The following is a 19,579-nucleotide window of genomic DNA, read 5'->3' on the forward strand; positions in this document are numbered from 1 at the left end:
AGGAAAGCTAGGTGACAGCCAGGTGGCACTAATTGGTGAAGAAATTATTTTTGCTAATTAACCCCGAAGCAGTATTTATTTATTTAAAAAAAACAACAACAAATCTTGATATTGACAGACACGTGTGTAGCAAATTTTTTTTTTAAATATACGTTTTGACTTTTTATTATTTGGCCACGTGATTACGTCATAACGGCAGACATCGGTTCAGAGTGAAGCACCCTATCAGAGGAGGAGGTTATTGACAGACACGAAACCAACAGCCAATCGAAAACTTCTCTTGGTCAGGCGGGGGCGGGACAGTCGTTGACAGGTAGAGATGGCGGGGATGCAATACCGGTGGTCCAACTATTTTTAACTAGAGTGTCGCTTAATTTTAACCAGCGGTTCGTATGCTTAAGTAAGCGAACCGGGGATCCAAAGCTTTAACCATGTCGATGCATTTGTATCAGATGAGCACCAGGCTGCTCGGGGACACTGTTGGCAAAATGAACGATAACCTAACATCCTTGATCCTGGCCGTTTCTGTCGTCACCCTCACGTTGGGATACTTTTACAGCAAAATACTTCTTAGACGGACTTCTGACAAGCGTGTGGTGAGTTCAATGACAGTTTGTGAAAGTGACGTTTGAATTCTAATCCACGATTTTGTTTTGTTTGGGAACAGAAATACCCACCTTACATCCCTTCCAGTATCCCTTTTCTGGGTCATGCTGTTGCATTTGGCAAAAGTCCCATTGATTTTTTGGAAAATGCCTACGAAAAAGTAAGTTAACAGATCATGTGAAGTTTAAAATCTATACATAGACTACATACATAGACTACATAACCTATTGACATGACACAGGAAACGGAGCCGATTCGTAGGGGGCCTATTTTCAAAAACCTTAAATTCAAATATTTTCAAAACGAAAGCTGCTGCCGACCTAAAACCAAAACAGGCACCTACCTTACCCATATATGAGTCTCCATGAGCAGCGGAATAAAAAAAAAAAAAAAAAATCGAAGTCGTTCCCTAATAAAATCCCAATTAATATTTTTTTTTAATATAACATACCTTGAAATGGCTATAAAAATCTGATTTTACACTAGATGCACAAAAATAACCAAATGCAGAGATAATCACCTATATTTTCAGGATGAATAGCAATATTGAACATATCATATAGCTTTTTACCCAGAAAACCAGAAACTAAATTTTCTCTTATTTACTGCATGCTTTCAACAGCTAATAAATCACTCAATTTTCACATCAGAAACTTAATACTTGAGTAAAGCATTCAGAATCAATTATAATATATAAATAGATTTCTAATAAATTCAATATAAAATCACAACTTTTTATAAAATAGAATAGCCTTTTATTGTCATTATACAGTTGTACAATGAAATTGTGGAGCATTTCCCTTTGCAGTGCATGATAAGTTAAAATCTCACAAGTGACTTGCAAGTATAAAATCTAAATAAACAAATATAAAATGTGTATGAAATAGCTCTATGTTTAGGCAGTGCAAATAATCGAAGTGAAGTAGCAGCAGTTTGACAGTTAAGGCTTTGAATATTGCAGGTGAGTAAGTATTGCACCTAGAATATTGCATATAAATGAATATTGGACTATGCCTTGGAGCATTTCCCTTTGCAGTGCATGATAAGTTAGAATCTCAAAAGTGACTTGCAAGTATAAAATCTAAATAAACAAATATAAAATGTGTATGAAATAGCTCTATGTTTAGGCAGTGCAAATAATCGAAGTGAAGTAGCAGCAGTTTGACAGTTAAGGCTTTGAATATTGCAGGTGAGTAAGTATTGCACCTAGAATATTGCATATAAATGAATATTGGACTATGCCTTGGAGCATTTCCCTTTGCAGTGCATGATAAGTTAGAATCTCAAAAGTGACTTGCAAGTATAAAATCTAAATAAACAAATATAAAATGTGTATGAAATAGCTCTATGTTTAGGCAGTGCAAATAATCGAAGTGAAGTAGCAGCAGTTTGACAGTTAAGGCTTTGAATATTGCGGGTGAGTAAGTATTGCACCTAGAATATTGCATATAAATGAATATTGGACTATGCCTTGGAGCATTTCCCTTTGCAGTGCATGATAAGTTAAAATCTCAAAAGTGACTTGCAAGTATAAAATCTAAATAAAAAATTATAAATTGCGTATAAGATAGCCCTTTTTTATAGATACGGATGTAAAACAGTCTCGATTGTTGGTTGAACGCAAAAGAAACCGATCAGGTAGAATTTATTTTACGTACAGTATATAGATGTAAAATTGTCTCGATTCTTTGTTAGAAGAGCAAAAAAACGAGCAGTTACACATCTAATTTACATATATATGTCGAAGAATGACGCCAATGCCGTAGCCATTCTCGCACTGATTATTTTCACGTTTCAAAATGCATGCATGGTACGAAAAATAACATATTTATTCCTTGAATCCGCTCACAAATCACTCCTGAGACAATCCTTGCTTTTTGTATGCGGTACAGCTTTCGTAGTTCTTCAAAAATCCATGCTTAAATCCGACATGAGTGTGTGCCGTCTTCGGCTATTACTAAATGAAGCTCGGCCCCCTATGATAAGGCGTGATGCAAAGAATGACGAAGTGTCAGCTCAATAGGTAACAAAGTCTACTTACAAAACTATATTATTCCAGATGTTTGTAACTTTTGTCTATGGGTGAACATTTTAGCTTTTAAGAAGTGAGATGGATCATTTGAATTCCTGACCTTCCACAGTATGGACCAGTTTTCAGCTTCACCATGGTTGGTAAAACCTTCACCTATCTTCTGGGTAGCGACGCCGCCACACTGCTCTTCAACAGCAAAAACGAAGACCTAAACGCAGAAGATGTCTACTCCCGACTCACCACTCCAGTCTTTGGAAAAGGTGTCGCCTACGACGTCCCTAACCCGGTAAGAGTCCAGCATGACACGGGGAAAAGAGAAAATATGTCTCACTTTAAATGTGTGTGTAGATATTTCTTGAACAAAAAAAGATGCTGAAGACGGGCCTGAACATCGCTCGCTTTAAAGAGCATGTCAGAATCATCGAGGAGGAGACCATCGAATATTTTCAGAGATGGGGAGACAGCGGCCAGAGAAGTACGTTCTTTATGTTCGGAAATGTATGCATGCATTTCTGAACTTTTCCTTTTTTCAGATCTGTTCGAAGCATTGTCTGAGCTCATCATCCTGACGGCCAGCAGCTGCCTGCACGGCAAGGAGATCCGCGGCCTGCTGGACGAGCACGTGGCTCAGCTCTACGCAGACCTGGACGGAGGTTTCAGTCACGCCGCCTGGCTGCTACCCGGATGGCTGCCGCTGCCTAGCTTCAGGTGGGGCAATAACATTATTGGGGAACTCAATGAAGAGAGATGATTTGACACAGTTTTGTCGACTTCAGGAAGCGTGACAAAGCTCACCGGGAGATCAAGAACATCTTCTTTAAGGTGATCCAGAAGCGAAGACGCTCTGAGGAGAAAGTAGACGACATCCTCCAGACGCTTGTGGACGCCACTTACAAGTAAAAGAAATAAAAATCTAATCCCTGTTCCAAGACGGTAGAATGTTTTTCTTCCCATCTAAAAGGGACGGACGTCCACTGTCGGACGACGAGATCGTCGGCTTGCTCATCGGCCTGCTGCTGGCCGGCCAGCACACGTCGTCCACGACGAGCGCCTGGTTGGGCTTCTTCCTAGCTAGAGATAAAGCCACGCAGGAACTCTGTTACGCGGAGCAGAAGGCCGTGTGCGGTGACAACCTGCCGCCCCTCCACCTGGATCAGGTACCACCATCATAAAATACGTTTTTTACATTAAAAACACATGATATTAACAAAATATTCCACAGTTGAAGGAGCTAAACTTGTTGGAGCGTTGCTTAAAGGAAACTCTGAGGCTACGCCCGCCTATCATGACCATGATGAGGATGGCTCGATCGACTCAGGTAAAGACATCATTGCTATTTCTCAGTATTAAAGGGAACTACAGAAAGAAAGACTTGTAGTTCTTAACAGTTAAACGTTAGTATGAGTTAAAATTAGGGTTGTTCCGATCATGTTTTTTTGCTCCCGATCCGATCCCGATCGTTTTAGTTTGAGTATCTGCCGATTCCGATATTTCCCGATCCGATTGCTTTTTTTTTGCTCCCGATTCAATTCCAATCATTTCCAATAATTTTTCCTGATCATATACATTTTGGCAATACATTAAGAAAAAAATGAATAAAACTCAGACGAATATATATATTCAACATACAGTACATAAGTACTGTATTGGTTTATTATGACAATAAATCCTCAAGATGGCATTTACATTATTAACATTCTTTCTGTGAGAGGGATCCACGGACAGAAGGACTTGTGACTTTGTATATTGTGACTAAATATTGCCATCTAGTGTATTTGTTGAACTTTCAGTAAATGATACTGCAGCCATGCCCAAATGCATGATGGGAAGTGGAACCATGACTGTGCGTAGTGCTACCAATTGATGTATCTTCTCTGTGTTGGGAAATAACATAAGGTATTAAGAAAAAGATCAATTGCTACCTTGCTTTCCCACATTGCTTCCCATGATATTTCTAATCGTAGGGAGAGGGATTGTAAAGCTTTAGCCAATTAAAAAAAGGCTCCAAAGGCTGCCAAAATTCACTCTACTCATTTTACGCTGCCTTTTATCTCTCTATATAGGTAAAACGGCGCCATGACAGATTGAGCGCGACAATATTTGAGTGGGTCGTGCAGCGCATGCATTAATTGTGTTAAATATTGTAACGTGATACATTTTTTCAAAAAATTAATTACCGCCGTTATTGGGATAAATTTAATAACCCTACCTTAAGCCTAAACTAAAGACTCTGGATGAGTGTAACATATTATGTCTTTAACATTAAATACAATTAGAAAACAAATTAATTAAAAAATATCTATATATTGAAAAAAGGCATGGCCGATATTTTTTTGCCGATTCCGATACTTTGAAAATGACGTGATCGGACCTGATCGATCGGGACATCTCTAGTTAAAATAATTTCACATTAAAACTAGGGCTGTCAAACGATTAAAATTTTTAATCGAGTTAATTAAAGATTAAAAATTAATTAATCGTAATTAATCGCAATTCAAACCATCTATAAAATATGCCATATTTTCTACAAATTATTGTTGGAATGGAAAGATAAGACACAAGATGGATGTATACATTCAACATACGGTACATAAGCAATGTATTTGTTTATCATAACAATAAATCAACAAGATGGCATAAACATTATTAACATTCTGTTAAAGCGATCCATGGATAGAAAGACGTTGTTCTTAAAAGATAAATGTTAGTACAAGTTATAGAAATTTTATATTAAAACCCCTCGTAATGTTTTCGTTTTAATAAAATTTGTAAAATTTTCTATCAAAAAAATAAACTAGTAGCCCGCCGTTGTTGATGTCAATAATTACACAATGTTCATGGGTGCTTAAGCCCATAAAATCAGTCGCACCCAAGCGCCAGCAGAGGGCGACAAAACTCCAAAAAACACAAGTAACAAGTTGGCATTGCACTCTGCTGTCATTTTAATCTGTTTGAGCGGGGCATGTGCGTTAATTGCGTCAAATATTTTAATGAGATTAATTTAAAAAATTAATTACCAGCCGTGAACGCGATAATTTTGACGGACCTAATTAAAACCCCTCTTGATGTTTTCGGTTTTATACAATTTGTAAAATTAGTTTATTTAGAAGGTCGCCATTGTTGTTGACGTCACTGCACTATGCTGCCGGGTTTCCAGAGTTTGACTAGAAACATAAACATGTCATCTGTTCAGCCATTTCAATTAAACCCGAGAGCAACATTAATGAGCAGGACAGCACTGTCGATATTTCACAAAACGAGCAGCAAAAGCAAAATGAACAGGAAAGACGAGATGAGACGAGACAAGAGTAGGGGGGGAAAAAAACTGTTCTGCCGAAATGTGCTCCACCGGCGAAACATCCCACAAGAAGCAAATTTGACAACCAAAGTACTACCGTGCCTTTTCAGCTTGTTTTGTTTAGATGCCTTAAGAAAATACTTAAACCTATTAATCTCAAATAAGGGTGGTTTAAATACGCTATCTGACTAATGTGGTCAACAGATCAACAATCTGTTTGAAAGCTACCACAAGAAAACACATAGCTTTAAAATATGAGAGGGAAAAACATGCAAAAAGTATTTTGAGGCAATGAAACGCTAATAAAAGACTCAGTAAAAATACAAATAGTATAGCCCATCGCGGATTTTTTTTCAATTATAAAAAAAAAATAAATAAAAAATACAAATGAGCTGTCATGAGCTTCTTGCCAGAAAAGCGAACTTCAAAGGCAATCATCGTTTTACTTGCTGTGGAAACTCCTTGTGTGCAAGTGAGCAGCTTTGAATTTGAGCAGACTTACTCAATGAAGCATTTAATAAAGCCAGACTTTTTTTTTTATTCTTGTTTAAATATAATTCGGTGGGACAGTAACATGTTCAAAATCTACCATAATTATTACATTTGAAGTGCTTAAAACTCATTTGTAAAAAAAAAAAAATACACAATTTTGTAAAATTATACTTTGAGAAAAAAAGTGAAAAAACTTGTCTTTTTTAATATATATATATGTATATATTAGTGCCGCAACGATTAATCGATTAACTTGGGTATTCGATTAGAAAAAAAGATTTGAATTTAATTAAATGAATACTCGAAGCAGCAAAATTTAAGTGGCGTTGTAATGGTTTATTTTCAAAGTGTTTTCATTTAGTTTTGATTTAGGTGGATACACTCTGGTCTGCCTCATTTCACATGGGTGAATCCAGCTGCTCCCCATTAAGACCAACATAATAAAGTTTTTGTTTGAGTTTTTTTTTTAATACATTCGTAATTTAGTTTGTAAGTATATTCAGCAGTTGTTTGCGGGAATATGTGTCTGAACTTCAAAAAAAAAAAAAAAAAAAAAAAAAAAAAAAGTTTGCATTTTATAGCATTTAAGCTAGCAGACTTTTGCTATGAAAGTTGGCCAATTGTCCTTTTGTTATACATAGATCCTCATTTATTTTTTTTATTTTTTTATACCATTTGAGGCTCAACTCAGGTATTTTAATTTTTCATTGTTCCTTATCCGATTATTCGAACCAACTAGTTCATCGATTAATCGACTACTAAAATAATCGATAGCTGCAGCCCTAACATATATATATATATCGTTCCAATGCTGAATCTTGTACATTGAACACACAATAAAAGGAAAAAAATTTGAACTGCGAAAAACGAGAGATCACTGTACTCACGGCTTTTAACCAATGTGCGCATGTGTTGGACGTCTCGCCGCGTAAAAAACCAAGGCAAACAACGAAGGCATTGAGTATACAAATTTTCAAATGGCAGCAAGTCAATATCTTGGCAACCTGCTTAGGATCGGTTTAAGACACTGCTGATGAGCTGGAATTAGATGCAGCTACTACGTCGCTAGCAACTATTCTCCCAGTCCAGGCCAACTACGTCATCACCCTGAGCGTCCATTCCATGCATAAAACATGGTGCCCGCCGTATGTCAAAACACTTACTAAATATTATAGATTTTTAAATCAATGGCAATATTTTATGTTTCTCATAATTTATTTTAGTGAAAGACGACAATTGTGGCTTTTTAGAGCCTGCAAGTCTTTAAGTCAGAGGTTCCCTTCAACTAATTGACTGCCATTGATGTCTACTAGTGATAAGCTAATTTAAATTCACAAAGAGAGCCACATGATTGGACGGCTGACATCGTCAGTAGCACTGAAAAAGTTAAAGATAATGTTACCTTTCTGTTCCGCAGATGGCGTCAGGTTTCACCATCCCCGCGGGCCACCAGGTGTGCGTGTCCCCGACAGTCAACCACCGTCTGAAGGACACGTGGCGCGAGAGGACGCGGTTCGATCCTGAGCGCTACCTTCACGATAACCCTGCCGCTGGAGAGAAATTTGCCTACGTGCCTTTTGGAGCAGGTGTGCACCCCTTTGAAAACACTAAAATAAATCCCAAAACAACACATTTATATACTATATAGCCTATATATATATTTTTTTAAATTATTATTCAGGGCGACATCGCTGCATCGGCGAGAACTTTGCCTACGTGCAGATCAAAACCATCTGGTCTACGTTGCTGCGTCTGTATGACTTTGACCTGGTGGATGGTTACTTCCCTACTATCAACTACACCACAATGATACATACCCCTAACAACCCCGTCATTGCATACAAAAGAAGGAAACATTGAAGTGAAAATGTTTCACATAAGAGGGACATACATAAAATGGACCACTATTTCTGTACCAGCGTGCTGCAATAATACCTGACTGCAGCCCAGAGCCAAGTGACAGCCGCTACAAACCACGCCTTGTACAAACGACACATGATGCTACGGTGATAGCGTCTGATGCGTCTCATAGATATCATGTATATAGAACTAGATGCATGCGTTTCATAGCTATCACATGTACTAGTATGTACAATTAAATGCAAAATCAGTCTGGGCAGCTTGGTAAACAGCTGCCATCTTAAAGCTGTAGACTTCTCTGTTGTCGCACCTAAGCTAACTTTTTATCTAAAATACTTCTAAATCGGCAAAATCTTGATTTGAACCCATCTTTAAAGCAACACCTGGTGACTTTTCAACCTTTATAAAATATTTTCAGAACATTTGTGATATGTCGATTAACAACTAGTTGAATGACACCTCAACACAACAAATGTGCCGACTGCTTTACGGCATACGTCACTTCCCCCTTTCTCCATTCATTATAAAGGCAGAAGTCGATGCGAACGCTTTCGCACGAAATCTGCAAAGATGGCAGAGCAACAAAAGAGGAAAAAGTTTTGTCTGAGGAGCAGAGGTGGGTAGAGTAGCCAAAAATTTTACTCAAGTAAGAGTAGCTTTACTTCCAAATAATATTACTCCAGTAAAAGTAGACATCCAAAAATTTACTGAAAAAAGTATTTGTTGGAAAGAATACTCAAGTAATGGGTACCATTGTGAATGACTGCTTAGAATGTCAGTTTTTTTTTTTAATAATGCTTTTTTTTTTTTCGCAGCACGTCATTTATATGAACTTATTATACTTTACTATATTGGGCCAAAAGGATGACACAAAAATCTAATTCAGACTAGAACAGCACTTGATACATCACCTGTCCTTTAATCCTAAAACCTTAGTAACCATTTTGTGCCTTATTGAGATAACGTCAACCATTAGTTTTTTAGGACCACATTACAGTATTTTGAACCACTTTTGGAATTGTTTTGAATCCTTTTCCCCCCTTAACTGAAATTAAATCTAATTTTGTTGTGGGGAAAAATAAAAAAAACACCTGTCCAAAGAGCATTAGCGCCTCTGGTGGAGTAAAAACATTGTTACCTTTGTTTGGTATAATGGAGCATGTTGTTTTTGTTGCAACGTCTGTTTGGTGAAAATTACACAGCCTCTGTCGGCATCTCTGGCAAAAATGTCATTAAAGAGGAATAAAGAGGAAAAATGTAACGACTAGTGTAGCCCAAAGTAGCGGAGTAAGAATAGTGTTTGTTCTTCACAAATCTACTCAAGTAAAAAGTGTTGCGTTGTAAAACTACCTTAAGAAGTACATTTTTCTCAAAACGTTACTCAAGTAAATATAACAAAGTACATGTAACGTGTATCGATTATTGGATGTTAGTTCGAATAATCAAGTAATCAGATAAGAAACAAAAAAAAATACTATACCTGAGTTGAGCCTCAAACGGAAAAAGAAATAAAGATCTAAGTACAACAAAAGAACAATTGGCTAACTCACACAGCAAAGTCCGCTAGCTTAAATGCTATAAAATGCTAACTTTTTTTTTTTTTTTTTTAAATGCTCTAAATAAATGGTTCAAACACATATTCCCACAAAAAACAACTGAATATACCGAGAAACTAAATTACGAATGCACTAAAAAAACATTAGTGCAAACAAAAACTTTAGGCTGGACAAATGAGAGATGCATATAGCATCGTTTCGATGCCTTTTGACTAAATTTCGAATGCGGTTTTCATATCTTTTGTTCATCTTCGCTCGTGTCGTAAATTGACGCGGTCGCCACCATGTTGTTTGTTTTAGAAACCCATAGCAATATTATGCGTCTCCTATTGGTGCATGTGACCTAAAATAGCTTCACACACTGAAGATACGACTCCGCCGTATTAATATCACTGCGCCACGGGGGGGGAAAAAGACCGACACGAGAACGCTGATTACTAAAAAATTACTGGAAACCGTAAGTAGAACTTTTTTAACTAATTAGCAACGTATGTATATTATAAAGCAGAGTTCATGTAGATCCACTTCAGTGGAACGAAATCCATTTTCTCAGTACTTTTTCCATGGTGCCAATACAGCCTTCTTAGCTTATCTTGGTCTTAAAAGAGAGCAGCTGGAATGAGCCCTGTGAAATGAATTGTCATATTCACTGTTGACACTAGAGGGCAGTGTATCCACCCAAATCAATGAAAACAAATGCAAACACTTTCAAAACAAACCATTACAACGCCACTTTAACAAATACTCGAAGCAGCAAAATTTAATTTGAATCTTTTTTCTTTCATCCTTTACACAGCTGCTGGAAACAAATGTTTAATCTATCTGCAGGTGAGGATTTTACGACACTATACGCTCATGCACTAGTCTTCATGGGAAACGCAGTCTTAATGCAAAACACTACCGCTTTTGTCCACCGGTGTCGCTAAAATCGACCAAAACTGAAAAGTTAACCAAGTGTTGCATTAAATGCTAAAAAAGTTTTAACTTTCACATGTCAACGGTTAATGGACATTCAATGATTTCCAAACACAGCAAAGATTACAATCTAGATATGTTTAGTCACGCCCCTGTGTCCGCAATACCGCTGTGGCTAGTTAAGTTTCGTTTAAGCAGTTGGACTTAATGTCCCCAAAACCCTTTGAACTTCACATAGGGAAATAAATATTCGCGCCACCGTACCGCGTACTAACAGGAGGGGGCGTAGTATGTATGAGGCTTGGTTTGTAGCGGCTGTCGCTTGGCTCTGGGCTACAGTCGGACCCTCTTCGCATTCTGAGATACAAGCCTGCCATCATGATGCCTTCAATGACCTTGTGTAAATTGTAGAGAACTTGTAGTTGGGAAAAGTTGAGCCTCCCGACAGGGAAAATTGTCTTTCATTCTGTAAAGTCACACAAAAGAGTTAATTAAAGATGACTTTTTAATACTTTATATGATGTTGCATTCACTGAAGCTGGAGGATTTCAGAACTTTTGTCTTGGTCTCTGTAAAATGTAATCAAACTAAAAATGGCATACAGTTTGACCGAAACATTTTCAATGTCGATTAAAGACAAGACGGGATGAAATCTTCTCCTTTATTTGTTTTTGACAAAATAGCCAGAAAAGCTTCTATAAAAATACGCTCTCTACAAATGTTTTCAGGCCTCGAAGCAAAACAAGTGTGTAGAAGAATCCAGTTAAGCCAACCGACACCCGCGCAAACATAAATTAATCTCAAAAAACCTTTTTAAATTATCCATAAACAAAATGTACACCATTTGTAGTTGAATTAAATTACACGTCATTCAAGTGGCGGTGACGACATCACCATGTCGTACGCTGATTTTTTTTTTCCTTTTCAAAAGCATTTTGGTCCATGTGGAAGAGAACAGTTTGCATCAGAAAAGGCAACTTATGTTGTTTTGTTCGGCGTCTTATCTTCTCAAGCTGAAGTGCAGTGGAGCGAGTGAAGATGAAGCACCTGGAAGAAGTAGAATATTGCATTTTAAATACAAAAGAGGGATTACATTGCAAAAAGTGCTGTATAAATGAGTGAGGAGGACCTGACGTGACACTCCCCAGTCTCCTCTGAAGGGCCTCCAGTCTGGATATGTAGTCTGTGAGGGCCCGGTCGGGGTCGTAGCTCTGCAGGTGGGCACACGTGAGCAGCCCGGGGTCTCCGGCCGCGTGAAACCTTGAACGGAAGAAACGGAACGTGAATAAAAGGTGTCGTTCGGCCGGTGCGAATGCTATGGGATCTCGTCCTACCTGTGCTGTGCGGCGGAGATGGGCGATCTGGGGGATTCCCGCCCGCTGCGTCCCCTGTTTGAGCTCCCACCTCGGTCACGGAAGACATCTACACCGGGGTGGAGGTAATCTCTACCGTCGGTGCCTGAACAACAAGAAAAAAAATTGGTTGGCAACTAAACATAATTGAGACAAAAAGCTGTTTTTTCTATTTACCAATAATCCTTGTGGTTTCACATTTCTGGGCAATACAGGAAGTGTTGCTCATGCCTGTCGTTTTGTGCCAGCGTTTTACCAAGAAACGCATTCTGGGAGGAGTTTAAAAAAAAAAAAAACAAGCTCAGCAAAATTCATCCCCTTTTTCATTTTTTATTTTTTTAACACACTGCCAGACCTGGAAAGGGCGATAGAGACGCGCACAGCCGAGCGGAAACGCATCAGCCCTCTGCTGCGCTGCCACCGTGATCCGCCGCCCAGTCCTTCCGGGGGCCGTCCGCCCATCCGGGAGAGCAGTGCCAGAGTAGCTTCCTCGCACTCTTGGAAGCCACCTAACAGCAGCAATAGGTACTTCTTCTGGTAGATCAGAGCCTTCCGGAAGCTCTCTGAGCGCAGGTATCTACCATACATCCTCTGCACAAACACATACAGTCATGTGAAAAAATTAGGATTCTCTGATACGCGAAAGAATTCATGGTGGATTCTATGATGGTGAGCTGGCCAGGTCCTGCTGAAGCAAAGCATCCCCAAACCATGACACTTCCGCCTCTAAGGTTCACAGTTTGTATGAGGTTCTTTTCCTGGAATGCTGTATTGGGTTTATGCCAAACATGTCCTCTGTTCCGGTGTCCAAATAATTCAATTTTAGATTCATTTGTCCAAAGAACATTATTCCAGAAGTCCTGGCCTTCATGTTCTGCTTGAAGAGCAAAGGTTTCCTCCTTGCACACCTCCCATAAAGGTTAAAGTTGTGAATTGTAGAGACATGCACTTTCACATCAACAGTAGCAAGAGCCTGCTATACAGTGCTGGCCAAAAGTATTGGTACCCCTGCAATTCTGTCAGATAATGCTCAATTTCTCCCAGAAAATGATTGCAATTACAAATGCCTTGGTCGTAATATCTTCATTTATTTTGCTTGCAATGAAAAAACACAAACGAGAATGAAAAAAAAAAATCATTATTGTACACAAAACTCCAAAAATGGGCTGTAAAAAAGTATCGGCACCATCAGCCTAACACTTGGTAGCAAGTCCTTTAGACAAAACAACTGCAAACAACCACTTCCGGTCTCTATCAATGAGTTTCTTATAATGCTCTGCTGGAATTTTAAACCATCCGTCTCAACTGCTCCAGGTCTCTGAGATTTGAAGAGTGCCTTCTCCAAACTGCCATTTTCAGATCTCCCCACAGCTGTTCTATGGGATTCAGGTCTGGACTCATTGCTGGCCACTTGAGAACTCTCCAGTGCTTTCTCTCAAACCATTTTCTAGTGCTTTTCGAAGTGTGTTTTGGGTAATTTTCCTGCTGGAAGACCAATGACCTCTCAGGGAGACCCAATTTTCTCCCACTGGGCCCCACATTATGCTGCAAAATTTGTTGGCAGTCTTCAAACTTCATAATGCCATGCACACGGTCAAGCAGTCCAGTGCCAGAGGTAGCAAAGCAACCCCAAAACATCAGGGATCCTCCGCCGTCTTTTCTTTGAAGGGCTTGTTTTTTTCCCTGTAACTCTATGTTGATGCCTTTTCAAAAAAGCTCTACTTTTGGCTCATCTGACCAGAGAACATTCTTCCAAAAGGTTTTTTGGCTTTCCCAGGTAAGTTTCGGCAAACTCCAGCCCGCCTTTTTTTATGTCTCTGGGTCAGAAGTAGGGTCTTCCTGGGTATCATACCATAGACTCCCTTTTCATTCAGACGCCGACGGTCAGTACGGGACCTGTTGTAACCTCGGACTGCAGGACAGCTTGAACTCCTTTGGATGTTAGTCGAGGTTCTTTATCCACCATCCATACAAGCTTTCGTTGAAATCCCTCATCAATTTTTCTTTTCCGTCCACATCTAGGGAGGTTACCCACAGTGACATGGGCTTTACACCTATTGATGAAACTGCGCACGGTAGACAAAAGAACATTCACGTCTTTGGAGATGGACTTGTAGCATTGAGATTGCCCATGCTTCCTCACAATTTTGCTTCTCAAGTCCTCAGAGAGTTCTTTGGTCTTCATCCTTATCTCCGTGCTCAACGTGATACACAAAAGGACAGAGGTTGAGTCAACTTGAATCCATTTTAACTGGCTGCAAGTGTGATTTAGTTATTGCCACCGGTAAGTAGCGGGTGCTGTTAATTAAACAAATTAGAGAAGCATCACCTGATTTTTCAAAGGGTGCCAATACTTTTGTCCAGCCCATTTTGGGAGTTTTGTGTAAAATGATGATGATTTATTTTTGTTCCCCATTCTCTTTTGTGTTTTTCATTGCAAGCCAAATAAATGAAGATATTACTACCAAAGCATTTGTAATTGCAACCATTTTCTGGGTGAAATTGAGCATTATCTGACAGAATTGCAGAGGTGCCAATACTTTTGGCCAGCGCTGTACATCCCGTGATGACATTTTAGGGTTTTTGGAGACTTAGCATCTTGCGGTCTGCTCCCGGGGTGAACTTGCTTGGAAGGCCAGATCTGGGCATGTTGGCAGTTGTTTTAAATGTCTTCCACTTGTAAACTATTTTCAGGACAATGGGATGGCTGATTTTATATTCTTTTGAGATCTTTTGAAATCCCTTACCAGACTCATAGCGTCTACAAACTTCTTTCTGAAGGCCTCACACTGCTCCTTTGATCTCACCATGGTGTTTTCTCTCACTTCAACAGTCAGGGGCACACCAAACTAAATGTGAGGTTTAAATAAGGCAAGCCTGCTTCAAAACACTGGTGTTCTAATCATGTGCACCTGATGTGATACCCCTGTGTATGATATTAGCCATTTTAAGTGGGATTGAATGTGGGGATGTCCCAATTTATTCCTCAACAAAAATTGCATTTATTTAAAATGACATGTTACAGAAAGTTCTAAAAAACCTAATTTTCAGTTTTAATTGTTTAGTTCTATTACTTGAATCTCTCGAGATTGTTAAAATTGAAATCCAATATCCAGATGACCAAAAATGCTAGAAAACACACAGGCTTCCATAGGTTGCCCTAGGTTTTTCACATGACTGTAAATCTCAAATAAAAACATGGTTAACCTAAAATTTCTTTTAGTGGTTACAGCTGACCTTGAGCACGGCGTTGTCCGCCTCCGGTCCAGTTATCTGCCTCAGCGTGTCGGTCCTAATCTCTCCTTTGAGTCGAGCCACCTGAGCGAGGGCCTGATCCAAGGCTTTCTCCAAGTGGACCTTCTCCTGACTCAAGGCCTCTTTCTCCTGTGAGAGCAGCACTGCGTCGGCAGAGTCCAGCCTGTACGCTCCTCTCCGCCCGCTGTACTAGATTTTTAAAGTGGAGATAGATGTTCAATCCAGGTCTATCAAATTTTAACAATCAATAGCATTTTCATAATATTTACTGTGTCGCCTGCATGCCGACAGCAGCGGAGTTCTTCCTCAAGGCGCAGCGAGTGGTTCCTCAGGTCGTTCTTCTCCTCTGTCAGGCGGCCCACGAAACCCGTGAGCTCAGCATTCTGACGTAGGAGGCGCTCGGTGAGGGAGGCGCTTGAAGAGGAGCCTCCCGCCAACAGGGCGGCGCTCTAAACGAGATAGAAAAGCAAAGGAAAAGTGGTCATTTGGTTCTTCTGTGATAGATGGAGTGGATTTAGGACAGTAATGCTAACCTCTGGGATAGAGGGAAGAGCTGGAGATTGCTGCAGCATACTGATTACATCATCAACACTGGACTGGAGCAGCAACAGCTCCTCCTTGTTGATTTCAGCAGCGCCCTCGCACGCCATGCTGCGGATCTTGGAGGCAACGAGGTGCAGTTTCCCCAAGACGGTGTCTGCCGTGCGCCAAGGCCCGTGGTGGTGTTGGTGTTGGGAAGCGTGCGGTGTCCCCCGTCCAGCGCTGCTATCCTGAGTAAACCTCTCCTCAAGTTGTTTCTTATCCTCCTCTAGGTTTCTCCGCCGGGATTCCTCGTTCGCCAGCTGGTTTCGTGTCTCTGAAAGCCTGGATTCCGCCTTCTCCAGCCTGGCCTGGACATTCAGCATAGCCTCGTGGTTCTGCCTGGATTCAAGTCCCACTTGGTTCAGCTCTTCGTCTTTTCTCAGAACCTCTAACTTTACAGCCTCTATTTGGCTAAGGAGATCCAACACCTAGAAACAAAAGCATTTTAGTACTTTTTTTCTTTCAATTATTTTCTTTATAACAGCTCAACACTTACCTGTGCTTGCTTGTCATCCAATTCCTTGTGCAGTCCTTCTAAAAGGTTCTCCTCTGGGCTTGTTGAGCTTCCGCCTACATGTAGCTCCCTCGCCGTGCCCATTGCGGACTTCATCTCCTGAGCCTTTGCTTGCTGCGTCTCCAGTTGAACTTGCAGCTCCCGAAGACGCCTTTGGAAGCTCAGTTTCTCCTTCTCGGCTTGCTGACATAGACGGGAAGACTCCTGCCGTTCTTGCTCCAAGGTGGCCGTCAGCTGTTCTGCTTGGCTCTTTTGCTCCTCCAAAGCCAGGTTCAGATCCTTGGGAAAAAAAGTCGAAGTAAGTACGTCCTGTGCTGCTTTGAGTTGCAGAGATCTTACCTCCAGCTGTTCAAGAGCATTTTCCTCACTCCTTCCTGCCCGACACCGCTCCTTCTCTACGGTCCACTGAAGTTCGCGACCTTTCCGGCTCTCCTCCAACAGCTGCTCGTTCAGTGCGTCCACCTCTGAGGCCTTTTGTGATACTTCAGCCCTACACGCAAAAAACCCCAAAATATTTGTTACCAAACATTTCATACTTTTTTTTTTATTCATGAATCAGGTAACTGACATACACCTTGCAACAGAGCACTCTTGTAACAGACTTAAAGGGAACCTCGGACTTAAAGATCCCCACGGGCTTATTATTGTTCTCGTTTACTAAAATATGTTATTAGAAACACATATATTATTGGCATTGATTTGGAAATCTATAATATTTAGTAAATATTTTGACTTACGCAGGGCGCCATGTTTTACGCGTGCAATGCACACTGGGGATGACGACGCGGTTGGATTGGACTAGGAGAATAGCTGTGCTAGCTAGCAAGCGAAGCTAGTATCAAGACTGGCATGATTTTGTCACATTCTGCTACTTGTCAGATCATTTTGCTGCAGAGATGTCGGATGAGTTCCCAACATCGTACCTGCATCCAATTCAAGCCCATCAGCAGTGTCTTTAAACCGATCCTAGGCGGCTTGCCGAGACATTGACTTAATGCCATTTGACAGTTTGTATATCCCTTCGTTGCTAGTTGCATCATTACCTTGTTTTTTATTGTTTGTCTGCCTCTCACTGCAGTTTTTTGTTTTATTGATCCCAATCTACTATCATGGACCCTTTTTGTGACTCCATCTTTGTGATCATTTGTATTTTTGTGTTTTTAATAAACCCTTTCACACAATCCCTGTTATTGTTGTCTGCTTGCTGTCTAAAGTGAGCCGTGTTTTCTAATTTCGTGGTCAAGCCAGCCGCACTTTCTTTTCAGTTGTGTTTCCCTTTCAGGTTTTAACGCACAGATAGACAACGCATTGGGTTACGATTGCTTTATAAGGAAAATCATGACTAACGCCACGCGGAAGTATAATCCTACGTTCTACGCCTTTGTCTGTTGCACGGGAAACGTGGGTTAGAATTCCCCTGGAGATCTTCATTTAATTGCTTTGCTGCTTCTTTTGTGAAATATCAACAGTGCTGTCCTGCTCATCACTTTTCCGCTGAGGTTCAAATTGGAAGGGCAGAACCGACAACATGTTTATGTAGCTAACGACTGACACTGTGGAAGTATGGTAGCGCCGCCCAGTGATGTCACCGAGCGGAGTGCATTGTGTTGTCTGATTTTAATATGATGAATAGCACTTTGATTTACCTTGTGTTGAATTGTGCAATACAAATAAATACAGTGACGAGCAGATCTGCCACAATCAATATGGTGCTAAATATATGATCTGTTTAGCAACACTTCAGCCAATAATTTTCCACCATTCTAACCTGAGCGCATCGAGTTCTTTGAGATGCTTTTGCTGTGATATGAGCGTGGTCTCCAGCTCTATTTTGGTCTGGGACAATTCCCCTTTCAGCTCTTCTAACAGCAACCTGTCAGTGTGGGTTGCGCCGTCGGCGTCTCCACCCCGTCCCTGCTCCTTCGCACCCGAAAAGACGGCGGGTCGTGCACCTAAAAGTGGAAATCAAAGAACGCTTTCTTTTTTTGTCTGTCTGTTTATTCACATGTTGAGTCATAGCTTTTTTTTCACCACCTCACCTTGATGAAAGCGCTCCAGCTGAACCCGTAGCGGATAGATCTCAGCCATGAGGCTCGAGCGGTCTGCGGCGTGAAGGGAACTCATTGCCTCTTTATGTTGAGCATCCTGCACACAGACCAGAATGAAATGTCAATGGCACTGAAACAGATATGTAACGTTATCTTGATGATGAATGACGATCACCTGCTCAGCTAGCTTGAGCTCCAACTGGTTAAGGTGTATGACAGCGTCGCTTGTGTCCATCTCGTCCAACTGGCTGTAAAGGACGCTTTTGAGCACGCTACGTTCCCTTACAAACACTTGGCGCACCGCTTCCAAGAGTTGCGCACGCCAGTCAGCAGAATCGCCAGAAATCTAGCGTAACAAAAATATTGGGAGTTAGTATTCTCCATTGTTTCATGTATTTGAACTAAGAATACTTATAAAATTCACTATCAGTTGACAAGATAGGTCCTACACACACTGCGCCACAGTTTCCCGTAGGGGGCCAAGGCCAGGCAGAGCATCGCGGCAGCTTTCACTACGATAAACTCAAACAATCTGCGTTCTAACGCCGGATTTAGGTGGAAACAGGACGAAAGTTTGCATGCATACAAGCAGGCAGGAGTGTCTTAAGAGTGATTTGGTCAGGGATTGAAGGTAATTATTGTATAAAATAGCACCATGTATGCACTTTGAAACATTGTGAAAAAATGAAATGAATGGAAAAACTTTTGAGTAGCTCTAGCTTGAAATGTTTACGTGAAATGAATGAAAACTGCCCGTTTTTTGGCTTTTAACCAAGAATTTAGACTGTTTTACGTACACATCTATGGGAATTCCGGGATTTACGCATTTATTTACAAGAATTTTCAACTTAAAAAGCTCTGTTTTGTGTTGGCCGCCAGTTGGATTTTGTATCCATACACAACAGCGTAACTTCACATTCAAATAATCAGGTAATTTTCGGCCAACTGTCCGTTTTTGGGCAAAAAAACAGTAATTTTGACACTTCTGCGTCCGCACAAATTTTTTGGGCTTTTACGTGTTTTATTTTATGTAATATTTCAATCTAAAAACGACAAGGGGCAGATAGCT

At 40.4% G+C, this 19,579-nt stretch overlaps 2 protein-coding genes across 9 annotated transcripts in view; one reads left to right on the forward strand and one right to left on the reverse strand.

Annotated features, from left to right (window-relative positions):
- The first annotated feature begins 291 nt into the window (after positions 1-291).
- LOC130910227 (lanosterol 14-alpha demethylase) lies at positions 292-11,588 on the forward strand. Its single transcript, XM_057827302.1, has 10 exons — positions 292-596; positions 668-766; positions 2,748-2,924; positions 2,987-3,113; positions 3,172-3,346; positions 3,415-3,534; positions 3,600-3,795; positions 3,861-3,956; positions 7,846-8,014; positions 8,110-11,588. The coding sequence occupies exons 1-10, from the start codon at positions 432-434 to the stop codon at positions 8,286-8,288; spliced, it is 1,503 nt and encodes a 500-aa protein (XP_057683285.1). The 5' UTR covers positions 292-431; the 3' UTR covers positions 8,289-11,588.
- The window catches only part of akap9 (A kinase (PRKA) anchor protein 9), a 78,933-nt gene continuing 70,526 nt past the window's right edge, over positions 11,173-19,579 (reverse strand). For 4 of the 8 annotated variants that reach the window (XM_057827297.1, XM_057827296.1, XM_057827298.1 and 1 more), the window contains 13 exons: positions 18,686-18,856; positions 18,502-18,607; positions 18,231-18,414; positions 16,802-16,952; positions 16,445-16,741; positions 15,900-16,376; positions 15,636-15,815; positions 15,349-15,555; positions 12,467-12,702; positions 12,289-12,380; positions 12,094-12,217; positions 11,889-12,019; positions 11,174-11,806 (listed from right to left, as the gene is read on the reverse strand). In XM_057827297.1, the coding sequence (XP_057683280.1) occupies positions 11,760-11,806; positions 11,889-12,019; positions 12,094-12,217; positions 12,289-12,380; positions 12,467-12,702; positions 15,349-15,555; positions 15,636-15,815; positions 15,900-16,376; positions 16,445-16,741; positions 16,802-16,952; positions 18,231-18,414; positions 18,502-18,607; positions 18,686-18,856 (2,403 nt within the window). In that variant the 3' untranslated portion in view covers positions 11,174-11,759. Of the gene's footprint in view, positions 11,807-11,888; positions 12,020-12,093; positions 12,218-12,288; positions 12,381-12,466; positions 12,703-15,348; positions 15,556-15,635; positions 15,816-15,899; positions 16,377-16,444; positions 16,742-16,801; positions 16,953-18,230; positions 18,415-18,501; positions 18,608-18,685; positions 18,857-19,579 lie in introns of all 8 variants that reach the window. The other 4 variants (XM_057827295.1, XM_057827293.1, XM_057827301.1 and 1 more) reach the window with 2 other exon arrangements.

This window comes from Corythoichthys intestinalis, chromosome 22, assembly GCF_030265065.1.
Source record: "Corythoichthys intestinalis isolate RoL2023-P3 chromosome 22, ASM3026506v1, whole genome shotgun sequence".
In the NCBI taxonomy this organism is placed as follows: domain Eukaryota; kingdom Metazoa; phylum Chordata; class Actinopteri; order Syngnathiformes; family Syngnathidae; genus Corythoichthys; species Corythoichthys intestinalis.

Excerpts from the sequence above, each read along its gene's own strand:
- LOC130910227 (XM_057827302.1), top strand. The coding sequence starts at position 432 with ATGTCGATGCATTTGTATCAGATGAGCACCAGGCTGCTCGGGGACACT. Across the intron at positions 3,114-3,171 it reads GGGAGACAGCGGCCAGAGAA|ATCTGTTCGAAGCATTGTCT; the intron begins GTACGTTCTTTA and ends TCCTTTTTTCAG. Across the intron at positions 8,015-8,109 it reads CTACGTGCCTTTTGGAGCAG|GGCGACATCGCTGCATCGGC; the intron begins GTGTGCACCCCT and ends ATTATTATTCAG.